The sequence below is a fragment of the Elgaria multicarinata genome, chromosome 9 (assembly GCF_023053635.1).
Source record: "Elgaria multicarinata webbii isolate HBS135686 ecotype San Diego chromosome 9, rElgMul1.1.pri, whole genome shotgun sequence".
In the NCBI taxonomy this organism is placed as follows: domain Eukaryota; kingdom Metazoa; phylum Chordata; class Lepidosauria; order Squamata; family Anguidae; genus Elgaria; species Elgaria multicarinata.
In genome coordinates this window covers 100,252,455-100,267,833 of record NC_086179.1, presented here as the reverse complement: position 1 = coordinate 100,267,833, position 15,379 = coordinate 100,252,455, and the positions used below count along the sequence as shown (strand labels likewise).

Below are 15,379 nucleotides of genomic sequence, written 5' to 3'. Positions count from 1 at the left end.
AGAAATCCCTGGGTTCCTGGGAAAACATCTTGAAAATCCTTAATTTAATATAATGAGCTTAATCTATAAATGCTCCTAAGCAAAAAGTTATGGTTTAACATAAATGGAAAATGATCTGTAATGTTACTAAAAATCTCTGCTATCTGCTGTTACTCAGCCAAATAAAATAATAGCACTTGTGACAAGCACACATGTTGAACTAGACAGCAATTCTGCAGGCCTTATGCATTTTTTTGTAAATTCAAAAATCTCACTATAAATAAAATTAGACAAAGTGCTAGTGTCTCCTATCCTGAGAGCTTTGTAATAAGTTTAGAGAATTGCCACAATGTTGTAAGCTTTGTGTAATGGAACCTGTACAAATTATTTTATCCAAATATACATATATTCTTTACCCAGGAGAATTATTCACATGTGCAAACTAAATTAGACTAGTTTAGTACACTTTACTCTGGTCTTCATAGTCTGGGTAAAAAGTGTGTGACAGTCTGAGCAAGAGAGACTTTATTTCCTCTTTTCACTCTCCCATATTTGCTGAGAGCTATGTAGAAACCTTTGTACATGAATGATTCGTAGGCATTGTAGTTATTAGGAAGTAGGGTTTCTTTGAATTTGCATTCATCTTGAAAAGTTGCCTGAATGGAGAAAAGAAAGAAACATAGTATGGTCGCAGCATCTACCTGCATCTCCTCAGATTCATCATCTTGTGTGGCCTGTCCTGTTCCCCTCTGTCTTTGGGCAGTATCCAACTGAGACAGTGGAAACTAGGCTCTGAACTATGCACAAGAGAACGATCCAACTAAAGTTAGATTTGAGCAAGCACTTTTGCATTATACTTGCGCAACCCATTCTGCTTGTGCAGCCAATTGTCACTTTGCACCCATTGTACAATCCATTGTGAAAGCTGTTGCACTACGGCTTGGCACCTGTTGTGTGACCAGTTGTGAAATCTGTTGCATAAGTGTAAGGGTAACTGCTTGTGCAACAGGAAGATGCAGGGGAGCTGCACTAACACAATTTGAGTTTGTGGAATGTCACCTTTGGATACTGCCCTTTTATTCCCCTACTGTCTTACTTCAGAGTGGGAACTCTATAGAGTACCATATACAATATTGGAAGGGTATGCATTTAATAAATAAACACACATTGGTGGAAATATATAAATTAATCAAATAAATATTCTAGGTGGGGAAAAACTACTTATTACCAGGCAAATCTGTTAATATCCCATGGTTTCCAGGTAGACAACCAACTCCTGGGCCCATATCCCTGCTGCTATTCTGTCTGAGAGTGCACATTCCAGGAGAAGGCAAAAATAGCAACACCTATTGCCATACTGGTTCGGAGGATAGGCGATTTTTCAGAGACTCCCCTTAGTGTTTTATTTTTAAAGGGTTACCATGTAGCATTGGGTTATACTCCTGTGAAGGAACAGGAGAGCTGCTTGGGAGTGCTTCTTGACCCAATGTTGTCACTAGAAACTCAAGTGGCTTTGGTGACTCAGATCATCTTTTACCAGTTGTTGTTTGGGGCGGGGGAGTTTAAAATCCCCCCTTGGCCATGCAGAACTAATCACATAATACTTTGGATCCAGGGATGCCCCCATCCCTGGGTTGTTTATCATGACATCCGGACCTGGAACTCTGAGTTGTTGGTCTCCTAGCATGAACAAACTCGTCCCCCAACATGAATCATGGGTTCAGATGTTGGGTTGTCCATCCACCAACAACCTAGAATTCCAGGTTCATATGTCACAACAAACAATGGAGAGGCCTAGGTTGTTTATTGCAAGGGAGTGGGTGTCCATCTGGGAACCAGCATATAGACTTGCTCCTGAGTTCTGAATAAATATTTATTTCACAAATTATTATTTCAATGATTAAAAACCAGACTTCATCCATACTTACTGTGCCATATAATCTTCCTTTGGTGTTCATTGCAATGAAGAGAGTGCTTCTCACACCAAACAGACTAACCACACCTCGTTCTACTGTTGACATTTCCAAGAGATCTAAAGAAGCAGACAGGTGCAATGATGAGGGCCAATAAATTGAAAATGAATTTTGCCAAGATAGAGGCACTGTGGGTTGGTGATTCCCACATCCAGGAAGCTGTTGTTCTGATTTGGTGGGGTTGCACTACTGTCAAGTAGCAGTTGCACTGCTTGGGGGTGCTTCTTGATCCCGCACTGTCACTAGAAAGCCAAGTGGCCGTGGTGACTCAAAGCATCTTTTACCAGCTACAGCCGGTTCATCAGCTTTAGCCTTGCCTGGATAGGGATTGGCTTGCCAGAGTGGCTCATATCCTGGTAACATTCAGTTTCGGTTACTGCAATGCATTACATGTGTGTCTGCTCTTGAAGGCAGTTAAGTAACTGCAGCTTGTGCTACTTAATGAGTGGTTAGTCTCAATGGCACCATAATGCACCAATTCTGAAGGAATTATATAGGCTTTCTATTCACTACTAGTCTAAATCAAGGTGTTGATTATCAACTTTAAAGCCCTTAATAGCGTGGGACCCAAATACCTGAAGGACCGCCTCCTCTCAAATTATTCTGCCCATGCATTAAGATCTTTGGAGAAGGCCCTTCTCTGAAAACCCTCTGGGGTTGAAATACACTATGCATTTACAAAGGAGAGGGCCTTCTCTGTGGTGGCACCCTGACATTGGAATCCATTTGAAAGGAGATAAAACTTTTGAAAGGTGGTATGGTTGCTCAGATTTAGTTTTGGTTTTTGTACTAACATTAGAATTTTAGTATTTTAAAAATTAAATGTAATGGTTTTTTTAATGTTTTATTTGTTAAAATGTAATTGTTTGTTGTATTGTCCATTTGCTGGTTGAAGAAGGTTGTTTGTTTCTTAATTTGTAATTGTATGTTTTTTATATTGTACTTGCTTTTTACAATGTTGTAAACAGTGCCCTGGAATCCCTTGTGGATAAAGGGTGGTTTATAAATTCAAATACATACATAAATAAATAAAAGATTGCCTTTTTATAGTTACCCAAGGAAAATTAATACAATATAGAATGTGCGTTTGGTGAGTTTGGTTGACTTGCCTCATTTGAAGCTACTGTTACGGTCCGTTTTGAGCAATATGGACTTTGGCCCGGAACGGGTATCGGAACGTGATTTGGGTGCAATATTTGGAGCTTATTGTATCAGACTCACCTAGTAATGTGTGACTGGTGAGTTTGGTTAACTTTCCTCACTTGGAAGCTGCTGTTCCGGCCCGTTTTGCATAATATGTGCTATGCGCGGAACGGGTATCGGAACGCAGTTTCTTTGGACGTTTTGTGGCTTATTGCATCCCTGCCATGGAGTTATGTGTGACTGGTGAGTTTGGTTGATATCGCTCGTTCAGAAATGGCCGTTCCAGCTGTCCCATTCTGTTCCGGATGTTGTTTTGGGAGTTCTGGGGTTAATAGTGATATAATATTGCAATGGTTTTAGTCCTAAAATATTGTTCCCAAGTGTTGCTAACACATGCCACTGTTTTTGGTATGGTTTTTTATTAATATGAAGGGGTTGCTCCAGCCTGTTCCGTTCCGTTCTTTTACACCGTCCGAAACAAAAGCAATGTTGTTATTCAAGCTTTGGCCAGGGTGGTTTGTTTTTTGTTTAGTCCCCCCCCCCCACCGAAGAGTATAAGGTTTACACACGCATTCTCATAATGTGACACAAGCAGCAAGGCCAAAAATGTGAGAAGAATATAATGGGATCTCTTCCTTGTAAAACCTGTACAGTATGTTGTGATTTTTTTCAAAATACACCTTTTTTGTACATGGAACCCCCAGACCGACTATAAATAATTCTGAAGGATCTTAACCTCGTAGAAATCTCTGTAGTTGCTTTTAAATCATTTTAAAATACATTTTAGGGTTGTTCTGTTTGTTTGTTTTCTTCTTCTTCAGACTGTGCAAAGACTGAAAGCTAGGTTTGCATTTCTAAAATGTTGACTTTTATTTTGCAAGAGTTCTTAGTAACTTCTTTAGTGTGGTACATCTTAGAACATATAAATTCTTTGTTTGTAATGTTATCCTGTGGCTAGGGTGTTTGGCAGAGAGCTCGCTACCATGTTTTATTTTGGGTCTAAGTTTCTGGTACGTTGAATGTCTCACTTGTTCTTTATTTCAGTAATTTTAATTAGGGTGACCATATTTTGGAAACCAAAAAGGAGGACAACATGGTCAGCCCCAAGGGGCGTGTCCAGTACCAAGGGGGAGTGCCCACCCAAACATAGGTCACATGTCTGATTTTACAGCACACATTTAAGACAAATTTGTTCTTCGTAACATCTTAATATTAAAATCACTGAAATAAAGAACAAGGGAGAGATTCAATGTATCTGAAATTAACTTCACTCACTCCTACTTTTGTAGGTTTTGCTGTACTTTGAAGCTTCTGCTATACTCTGTGTGTTACATTCTCCCCTTCCCTCAAATATCTTTTCTGACTGTATCTTCATTCATTGCAAGCTGCTGCTGTTGTTAACAGGGTTTGCTACTGGCCGGCTGGATGGTTGGCTTTTTAAAATTTCAATTTTTTAAAAAAGCTTGTGTATAATTGTCACAAGTTTCCCTACTCTAACATTAGGGTGGGTGTTGTGGCAGTGAACACTACTTTGCCCATTCACACTTATCCTGTCTACTTCCTGCACAAACATGCAACTCTGAGACCCTCTTCCTAATGCCCTGCGTTTCATGCCAGCACCATGGGGCTAAGTTACAATAGATGTCTCTGGGTTGTCTGTGCAGCTTCTGTTGTCTCTCGCTCTAAGTCATTGCAGACAAAGCAAAGCCTCCAGTCTCAAACAATCTCTCTCTCTCTCTCTCGCTCTCTCCCTCAAAGTCAAAGGCTGCACACTTGTGGCTTGGGACATTGCTTATTGCAGGTTATTGCTTGGTCATGTCTGGTGACTCTTATTATTATTATTATTATTATTATTATTATTATTATTATTATTATTTATATCCTGCCTTTTGCCCAATACTTTAAACAGGAAACTGCTTGCCCAGGACCTTTTACCTAAAGACTGAAGATCCCCTGAATGCAGTAGGGGTGTGATCCGCTCCGATTAGGAGCGTAGAAGCAGTAGCGGATTGGCCTGCTCCGCCTTACCCAGAGGCGGAGTAGGAGCGGACCGCGGACCCCTAGAAGCAAGGCGAAGAGAAGCGGCCATTTTCGGAGCACTCCGGTTTCCGCGGAGTGCTCCGATCGCCATCTTGAAAACATTTCACGATAGGATTGCATTGTGGCAAATAATCGCGGATAACTACATTCTTTTTGAAGCTATCGTTCTGGAAATTCTTGTGCTCAGAGAGTCGTGGATGGGGGTCATTTTGAGACCACTCTCACCTCTCTGCGTCGTGCGGGTCGCGTGCTATATTTTTTTGAAAATCGGGTCAACCGCGCGGCTCAAACGGCGTTTTCGGCTTTTCGCCCATAGGATTGCATTGCGGGAAAGACTCGGGCATAACTGGGTTGGTTTTTAAGCTATCATTCTGAAAATTCTTGTGCTCAGAGAGTCGTGGATGGGGGTCATTTTGAGACTACTCTCACTTCTCTGCGTCGTGCGGGTCGCGCGCTAGAATTTTTTTAAAAATCGGCGGGAAAAATACCTTTTTCAAAGGGCTGAGGGGCAGAGTCAGCTCCCGGTCATGATCACATGATCCCAAAGTTAGAGGAGGGCATAGGCAAAACGGGTAACTTGGGATTCTGGGAAACTTCTCTTTCTTCATCTGAACGGACTTTTCCCAGTGTTTTTTAACACAGTAGCCCCACCAAATGCACAAACACAACCTGAAATCATATACTAAGCCAAGAATAAGAGATAGAAACACAGCACTGCTCCCCACCCTAACTTTGGGGAACAACTGAAAAGATGTGGTGCAAGGGGATGAGCTCCCCTAGGGCATCTCATCGTGGACGTGCCCCCACTCTCTCCTACACTGGAAGGCCATTAGAGCCTTCCAAAGAGAGTAAAACGGTGGAGCAATGCCTATCATGAGTCGAAGTGAGCGTTCATTTCTTAGTGGTGGAGTGATGCCTGTTATGAGTTGAAGTGAGCGTTTGCTTCTTAGAGCTCTCGTGGTGAAGCAATGGCTGTCTTGAGTTGAACTGGCAGCTACTTCCCCCTCCCCCGGGCACGTCCCCCTATTGCTGGTAAAAGACAGATATAGCCTTTTTAAAAAAATTCTTCTTGCTGTTTATTGAGCAACACTGCTGCTTTTAATTCCACCCCTCCTTTGTTTATTTATTGATTTATTCCATTTTATATGCATTACTGGCTTATCCTTGGCTCACTTCCTTATGCCCTCAGAAATGCCAGCTGCATGCCTGCCTGCCTGCCTTCCCTCCCTCCTCCCCTGCCCACCTCGCAGGGATGTTGTGTGTGTGTGGCTTTGACTCAGGGGAGAAGTCCTTCCTGCGCTCACTTGGAGTTTTGGAAGTTCCAAATTTTGCAGGTTTAAGCCCCGCCAAAAAACAGGGGATGATGGGACTGCCTTGAGTCTCGGCGTGCGTATGTATCCCTGGATAAGCTGTCATGGTGGTGAGTTTGAGGGTTTTTTTTAACGTGCAAAATTGACGGAGCTATGGAAAGGGGTGTTGGATTTTCATAAATTCCCCAAAAATCAGGGGATGAAGGGACTGCCTTGAGTCTCGGCATGCGTATGTATCCCTGGATAAGCTTTCATGGTGGCGTGTTTGAGGTTTCTAACGTGCAAATTGACGGAGCTATGGAAAGGGGTGTGAATGGGGTGCCCGATTTTCAAAAATTCCCCAAAAGTCAGGGGATGATGGGATTGCTTTGAAACTTGGTGTGCGTGTGTATACCCCCATGAGGTGTCATGGTGCCAAACGTGAGGTTTCTAACTTGAACAGAAAAAAAGTTGTATAATTTTTTAGCTTTCAATGCAACCCTATAGGGGGAAAAACGGAGCTCCGATCCGGATCTGGAGCTCCAAGCGGAGTGGAGCGGAAGTGGGCGGAGCGGGGGTGGGGCGGAGTGGCCTGATCCGGGAAATGGCGGATCTGCAAGTGAAGCGGAGCGGGGGGTCCGTGCACACCCCTAATGAACAGATCTGATTCAAACTTGGCATAGCAAAAATCCTTGTTAAGAGCTATCATGGTGCCAAGTTTCATCTCTTTATCTTTAATTATTATTATTATTATTATTTATTTATATAGCACCATCAATGTACATGGTGCTGTACAGAGTAAAACAGTAAATAGCAAGACTCTGCCGCATAGGCTTACAATCTAATAAAATCATAGTAAAACAATAAGGAGGGGAAGAGAATGCCAACAGGTACAGGGAAGGGTAAGCAGGCACAGGGTAGGGAAAAACTAACAGTAGAAAGTAACAGTAGAAGTCTGCACAACATCAAGTTTTAAAAGCTTTAGGAAAAAGAAAAGTTTTTAGTTGAGCTTTAAAAGCTGTGGTTGAACTTGTAGTTCTCAAATGTTCTGGAAGAGCGTTCCAGGCGTAAGGGGCAGCAGACGAAAATGGACGAAGCCGAGCAAGGGAAGTAGAGGCCCTTGGGCAGGCGAGAAACATGGCATCAGAGGAGCGGAGAGCACGAGCGGGGCAATAGTGTGAGATGAGAGAGGAGAGATAGGAAGGAGCTAGACCGTGAAAAGCTTTGAAGGTTAACAGGAGAAGTTTATATTGGATTCTGAAGTGAATTGGAAGCCAATGAAGAGATTTCAGAAGCGGAGTAACATGGTCGGAGCGGCGTGCTAAGAAGATGATCTTTGCGGCAGAGTGGTGAACAGAAACCAACGGGCTGATGTGAGAAGAAGGAAGGCCAGAGAGAAGAAGGTTGCAGTAGTCCAACCGTGAAATAACCAGTGCATGAACAAGCGTCTTGGCAGAAGAGACAGACAAAAATGATCGAATCCTGGCAATATTATACAGGAAAAATCGACAAGATTTAGCTACTGCCTCAATATGAGGAATAAAGGAGAGCGAGGAGTCGAAGATAAAGCCAAGACTACGAGCTTCCTTGACCGGAGTAAGCGTAACATCATTGACAGTAAGAGAGAATGAGAGATGAGGAGAAGGTTTAGGAGGAAAAACAAGCAATTCAGTCTTTGCCATGTTAAGCTTCAAGCGACGATGAAGCAGCCAAGCTGAGATATCTGAAAGACATGCCGAGATACGATCGTGAACATCAGGAGAAAGTTCCGGAGATGACAGATATAGTTGTGTATCATCGGCGTACAGATGATATTGGAGACCATGAGATTGAATAAGCTTGCCCAAGGGCAACATGTATAAGGAAAACAACAACGGGCCAAGCACCGAGCCTTGCGGAACCCCTACTGAAAGGGGAAAGGAGGAAGACGAGCTGCCATTAGTCAACACGCTGAAGGAGCGACCCGCTAGATAGGAGGCAAACCAGTTATAGACAGAGCCACAAAATCCAAGGTCATGAAGGGAATCTAAGAGAAGATCATGATCAACCGTGTCAAAGGCTGCAGTTAGATCAAGGAGAATAAGAACGGAATAATGGCCTTTAGACTTGGCAGTAAGGAGATCATTGGTGATCTTAGTAAGGGCTGTTTCGGTGGAATGCAGAGGACGGAATCCAGATTGAAATGGATCCAAAGCAGAGTTACTAGAAAGAAAGTCAAGACAGCGAGAGTAGACCGCACGCTCCAGGATCTTTGAAACAAACGGCAACAAAGAGACAGGTCGGTAGTTAGACAGAGATAGCCTATCAAGAGTAGGTTTCTTGAGAATGGGAGAGACTGTAGCATGTTTAAAAGCAGAAGGAAATGAACCAGAGGACAGAGAAAGATTAATAATATGTAGCAAGGAAGGGAGGATAGCAGGAATAAGATTAATAAAGACGCGAGAAGGAATCGGATCACGAGAACAAGTGGAAGGCTTTGAAGAGCGGAGTATTGTAGACAGTTCATCCGCAGAGACCGAAGGAAACGCAGAGAAATTTGCAGGAGGAGCTGACAGATGAGGAACAGGAACTGGAAGAGGAGCAGAGCTGGCCAGATCAGAGCGGATAGTTTGGATTTTAGCATTGAAAAAAGAGGCAAAGTTGTTAGCAGACAGAGAGGCGGGGAGAGATGGCGGATTAGGCTTCAGAAGAGAATTGAAGGACGCAAAGAGCCGCTGAGGATGCCTAGCATTTGACTGGATCAGCGTTGAGTAGTACTGCTGTTTGGCCAGTGAGATGGCAGAAGAGAAAGAGGAAAGTACAAATTTGTAATGGACAAAGTCTGCCCGGTCCCTGGTCTTACGCCAAAGGCGTTCAGCTGCCCGGGAACAAGAGCGAAGGTAGCGGAGGGAAGAGGTGAGCCACGGTTGGGGTTGAGAAGGGCGAACTATCCGAGTTGTAGATGGAGCAAGACTATCAAGAGTTGAAGATAAGGAGGAATTAAAGAAGGAGACAGCTGAGTCCAAGGAGACAGCCGAACAGACAGAAGGAAGGGAGGAGGCTAGGGACTGGGAAAAAGCCTCGTAATTGATAGATTGCAAGTCACGACAAGAGCGAGAAGCGGGACGTGAAGGAGGAGGATTATGAGTAATATTGAAAGAAACTAGGTGATGATCTGACAGCGGAAAGTGAGCAGTAGAAAAGTCCAACACAGAGCAATTCCGAGTGAGAACAAGATCCAGACAGTGTCCAAGGGAATGTGTGGGTGCATCAGACCAAAGCTTAAGATCATAAGAGGAAGATAATGAGCGAAATCGTAGAGCTGCAGCATCTTGAGGGTCATCCACATGAATGTTGAAATCACCCAGGATAAGAGTAGGACAGTTGTCAGAGAGGAAAAAGGACAGCCACGAATCAAAATCAGAGATAAATTTTGAGGACGAGCCTGGGGGGCGGTACAGAACTGCAACCCGCAGTCGCAGTGGAGCGAAGAGCCTCACCACATGTACCTCAAAAGAGGAGAAGCAATGTGAAGGTGGAATGGAAAACAACATTTTTTAAAAATAATAATTTTAAATCCTCAAATTTTAAAAAAATTCCTAAAACTCAATGGATGAACTGATCTGTTTCAAATTTGGTATGGCTAAAGCCCTACCTAAAAGCTATCATGGTGCCAACTTTCAGCTCTTTATCTTTAAAAATGATGGTTTAAAAAATAATTTTAAAACCTCAATTTTTAATAAAAATTCTAAAAAATCAGTGGATGAACAGATTTGTTTTAAATTTGGAGTGGCTAAAGCTCTACCTACAATCTATCATGGTGCAAAGTTTCATCTCTTTATCTTTAAAAATGATGATTGTAAAAATAATAATTTTAAAACCTTAATTTTAAAAAAATTCCTAAAAAACCAATGGATGAACAGATGTGTTTCAAATTTGGTGTGGCTAAAGCTCTATCTAAAACTTATCATGGTATGAAGTTTCATCTCTTTATCTTTAAAAATGACGATTTTAAAAATAATTTTAAAACCTCAATTTTAAAAAAAATCCTAAAAAATCAATGGATAAACGGATCTGTTTTAATTTTGGTATGATTAAAGCCCTACCTAAGAGCTACCATTGTGCCAAGTTTCATGTCTTTATCTTTAAAAATGACAGAGTTATAAGCATTTTTGTTAATTCCCATTAGAGCTGCTCTTTGGCTGGGGAAGACTGAAAAAAATCTGGATTTCCCCTCCCCCTCCCAGATTTGCCATCAAAAACCCAGGCAAATCTGGTCATATGGTCACCCTATTTTACTATTAACATACTATGTAGAACAGTTTTGTCTTAATTGTAAGGTTTAGAATTAGACATGTGACCAAGGCCATGACCCTTGGGGGCCAGACATGTCAAGTTGGCCATGCCTTGGAGGTGGGTGTATTGGGGTGGGCATGGCTCCTTGAGGGTGGCCATATTGTCCTCATTTTTGGTTTCCAAAATATTGTTAGCCTAGTCCAGACAACACACTAAACCATGGCTTAACCACAGTGGTTAAGCCAGAAAGATGGCCTGTGTTCAGAGTACACCTTAAACCAGCGGTTTTCAACCTGTGGGTTGGGACCCCTTTGGGGGTCGAACGACCCTTTCACAGGGGTCGCCAAAGACCATTGGAAAACACATATTTCCGATGGTCTTAGGAAACTGTATTGACTGAACTATGTCACGTATCATCTTTTGTATTATTAAAGCTATTGTTATGTATTATTTTCATTAGCAAACCATCCCATGACAATGGATTGTGTAGAGAAGAACGAAAATAATGTTATGGTTGGGGGTCACCACAACATGAGGAACTGTATTAAAGAGTCACGGCATTAGGAAGGTTGAGAACCACTGCCTTAAACCATAGATTTAACCATGGTGAATAAGGTAAAAAGCCTTATTCACCATGGTTTAAGGTGTCTTCTGAACACAGCCCATCTTTCTGGCTTAACCAGTGTGGTTATAGCCATGGTTTAAGATGTCTTCTGAACGGGGCCACTGCCATCTCTGTTGATGTCAAAATCGCCACCCTTCTTGTATATGTGAACGAGGAAGACATGTGATGAGTAAGCAAACCTGACTGCCCCAAACGTCTATTGAAGGAAGTTTGTGGATATTGAAGGGAGTGTAAAGTAACCTACAATCCAAAATACTTTCTTCTTGTTTCTCTATTACAGTAATATGCTGAACCAATAGCTTGAGATAAATAAACCAGTATGTCTATAATTTTCATCCCGTTTTTGTTCACACTAAAAATGGTCCCATATATTTAACAGCTAATCGTAATGTGGGTAATTTACTAATTAAACCAGGTAAGTATGTAATCCTGGGTACACTTGGCTGAGGATCAGTGCACACTTGCGGAACTCAGTGGAACTTGCCTCCAAATTCCTACTAAATTCCTACTAAAATGATTAAGTAAGGCTTCAAGCTTAACAGCCTAATACATGTTACTGGACTGGTAAGCTCTCAGTCTAACTTAATCATTTTTAGTAGGAATTTTCAAAAAAATGACAAAGGCAATTAATTGCCTATTAGATTTTAGAGTAATTCTGTAGAAACTAAGAGCTAAACGTGATGTCCATGGGACAAACAGATTTAGAGAGGATTTTAATGAGGAAAATGGTGTGGGAGAAAAAGTTAAACACTTTGTCCCCAGAACCACAGTCCCAACTGGATTTGGATATTGTACCCACAGTTGCTATTAAACTTTCAGAAAACAGTGGGAGATCACATCACAGATCTTCCAGTATCATACCTGCTTGCTCCATAAGGTCTGTTTATTCCAGTTAAATTTTTCAAGATATCTGTCTTTTAGGAGTACTTTTATAGTTCAGCATTCCTTTTTTAAATCATTATAATTTTGTATAGATGCCCTGCTCCAAAATTACTGACTGGGTCCACACCTTCAGTACTGGCATTCCTAAAATGTTGACTGATTACAATTTACCATTTCGAGGAAAACTAGGCAATATAGTTTGTATTTCATTCCCTGTTGTTATTGATTAAAAACATACTTTCACTGTCTTATTTCCCTGGAATAGTCACTATTTTCTAGAGCTCTCCCTGCTAAAACATTTTCTAAATTGTCCCTATTTTGCCTTTTGCACAAAATTGTTAAGATTTTGTCAGTGTGCACACATATGGACTTGTCTTCTTCAAGATTCTACCTGTTCTTCTAGGTCTCTAGATGTTAAATCTCTCTCTCTCTCTCTCTCTCTCTCTCTTTTCTGTCTAGCACATATATACATGCATACATTCAAAATGCCAGTATACTGCTTTCCCTCCCTTCCCCACAAACCACTTATCCAGTCTGTAATTGTTACTGTGTCTGAATCTGTCAGGGATGCTTTGGGATGGATTCCTGCATTTAGCAGGGGGGTTGGAATCGATGGCCTTATAGGCCCCTTCCAACTCTATGATTTTATGATTCTATGCAAGTTTAAACAAACAAAGTCATGCTGGCTGGGGAATGCTGGGAGTTGCAGGACTTTTTTGTGTCTAAACATGCATAGGATTGCACCTTGAAGCATTCTTATTTATTTATTTATCTATTTATTACATTTTTATACCACCCAATAGCCAAAGCTCTCTGGGCGGTTCACAAAAATTAAAACATTAAGAACATAATAAAACATCCAACAATCTAAAACTTAAATTTTCTTTAAAGAAATCTTATTATAATTTTAGTAACACACTTTTCTTCTGAAGTCAGTGCAGCACAGATAGTTGCAAAGTACACAACAAATACTGTATCCAGTAGGAGGAAATATAAGGAGGTTTGAGAAGGTTTCACCCTAAAATGCACCCTATAGATATTTTAAATAAAGAAATGCAATAAAAAATACCCAATGAGTCTTGGTATGAGTATAGGTGCATGATCTATGTAACGTTGGAGGGTATCAGCTACCTTTAGAGTGAGCATACTATCTTGGCAACATTGTAAAAATGATGTAATGTTGTCTGCGCTAGTTCAGAAGCCAGTAGGCTCCTCCTAGAGTCTTCTGTTCATGCTCAGCAAGTTTGGAAGAGGTTCCAATTCATTTGGGATAAACCATAAACAAACGTCCAGAATAAACCCACCACTTATAAAGATTGGTCAAAACCCCTCACTCTCCAACGTGGTTCACAAAATTAGTGTTCCCAGTACTTTCTAATAATGTATAAACTGCATGCAATCAATTGGTAGCCTTGTTTTTAACAACAGTCCTTTTAATCTTGTGGATTAAATTCAATAATCAGTAATATGGGGTTAAAACCATGCTTTAAGATTTCTTAGTATTCTCAAGCTTTTTGCAAGAAATGATTCAAAATCATGCGCGTATAGGTTGCACACTCATGCCAGAATCAGCAAAACAAATCTACATGCAAAAAGGTAGTCAGCCATGTGTGCAGCTTGGAAGAGCATCGGAATGAGAGATGGTTGCAAACCCTTCGCTTTTTCAAGGCTGTAAAGTCAAACCAAGTAAAAATAAGCTAGTATCTAATTTTGTCCAAGTATTCAGGACATGTTTCAGCTGGAAGGTTCAGGTTCTGATTGATCCTAACCCTAACCCTAAAACATTTTAAAAGGCAACAGATGTAGTTAGACTAAGAATACCAAGCAGTAGCTTTTGGATTCTAGGCAGGGTATTAGAAATCAGAGCAATTACATGACATCAATTCAACTATCTCACATTGTGATGCAACTCACTGTATTGGTTTTCAGCATGAACACCACTTATCTGTCCATCTGGAAAAATCTGGAGATGAAACCCAATGCCCACATTGCAGTAAAGCCTCCGTTGTCTCTTGATTCCTAGCAAATAATCAGTCTCCCAGTTGGCTTCAGATTTCTCCCCTGACATTCCAGCAAGGGACCTGGATAAGAGAGACTCCCATCGTCTCTCCAGTAGGGTACCATTTGTTTTGTTCGCCACTGGATACGATAACACAATCTCAGCCAGAAACCCCACGAGAACAAAAGCAGGCAACGTCAAGTGAACACTGGCTTTGCAGGACATAGTGATGAGAAGTCTTTGTGCAGTGGCCATCCGGTTCACCTCCTGGGCACGTGGTCAGAATTAATGGCCCTAAAAATACCACCCTTCTTGTTTTTCTCCCTTCAGCATGGCGGCAGTGGCTTATTTTTGGAAAGTGGAGAAAGATTTTGGATGTGAAATTAAAGCCTGAGAGCAGTTGGGTCAGGAAGGGAGGCAGAGAGGCCCTGCTCAAACTGTTGGGGACCATGTTTTAAATGGGCAGCCTGCTATATTTGATGGACTATCTTTATATTTCAAAGGTTGCGGCATCACTCTGATATCAACATTCTGTCCCAGGTAAATTTGCCACAGGTGTAACCCTAATTCATGCCCCTCCATGGCGCTTGTATGAGCCTAGATATAGGAATAAAGCTCCATTGGATAGATGGCTGCAATGAATTAATGCAAGTGCTAAAGGCAGTTGGACAATCAGTTGCCTTAATGTCTACTTTATTTGGAGAAGATGTAAACATGTGCTTGAACCTCATCTGCAAGCAACAAAAACTTTGCCAGTGCTTCACATGGGGTTTATGTTCCTAATCAGCAACTAATTTTTAACAGGGGCCACATCTTGAGTTGAAGACCTAAATAGTGGAGCCAGGGCTCACAGGATGCAGCACCGGCACCTTTTGATTAGCCGGCGTGCTAAAGTCATCCGCCGCCCCTCCCTCCTCAGATTCCCCTCATTCTTCTGAGTTTAGCTGCAATCCTCATAGTAGGGGGTGGAAATTATACAATATATGGGTGTTACAATATATAGTTGTGAGCTATCCCTGTTGTGATCCCCCCAAATCAGTTTACCCTTGCATTAATAGGGGGAAACATGTGCGGGGGCGGGGGAGAAGGGCCAGAAGAGGGTGGACCTGAGCCCAAGCACCTGCGGAGGGTTTGTGAGCACTCAGGTGCAGGTCTGCCCTTGCACCTGAGCATA

At 41.8% G+C, this 15,379-nt stretch overlaps 1 protein-coding gene across 1 annotated transcript; it reads right to left on the bottom strand.

The window, feature by feature from the left end:
- Positions 1–411: 411 nt before the first annotated feature.
- On the bottom strand, positions 412–14,618 carry FGF6 (fibroblast growth factor 6). Its single transcript, XM_063133440.1, has 3 exons — positions 14,121–14,618; positions 1,908–2,011; positions 412–635 (listed from the first exon to the last, which is right to left on the bottom strand). Exons 1-3 carry the CDS (start codon positions 14,458–14,460, stop codon positions 459–461), a joined length of 621 nt encoding a protein of 206 aa, XP_062989510.1. The 5' UTR covers positions 14,461–14,618; the 3' UTR covers positions 412–458.
- Positions 14,619–15,379: the final 761 nt, after the last annotated feature.

What these genes read in the sequence shown, in the direction of transcription:
- FGF6 (XM_063133440.1), bottom strand. Translation starts at nt 14,460, where the DNA reads ATGGCCACTGCACAAAGACTTCTCATCACTATGTCCTGCAAAGCCAGT. An exon ending in TCATGCTGAAAACCAATACA is followed by an intron (nt 2,012 to 14,120) that starts GTGAGTTGCATC and finishes CTGCTTCTTTAG; the next exon opens with ATCTCTTGGAAATGTCAACA. An exon ending in AAGGAAGATTATATGGCACA is followed by an intron (nt 636 to 1,907) that starts GTAAGTATGGAT and finishes TTCTCCATTCAG; the next exon opens with GCAACTTTTCAAGATGAATG.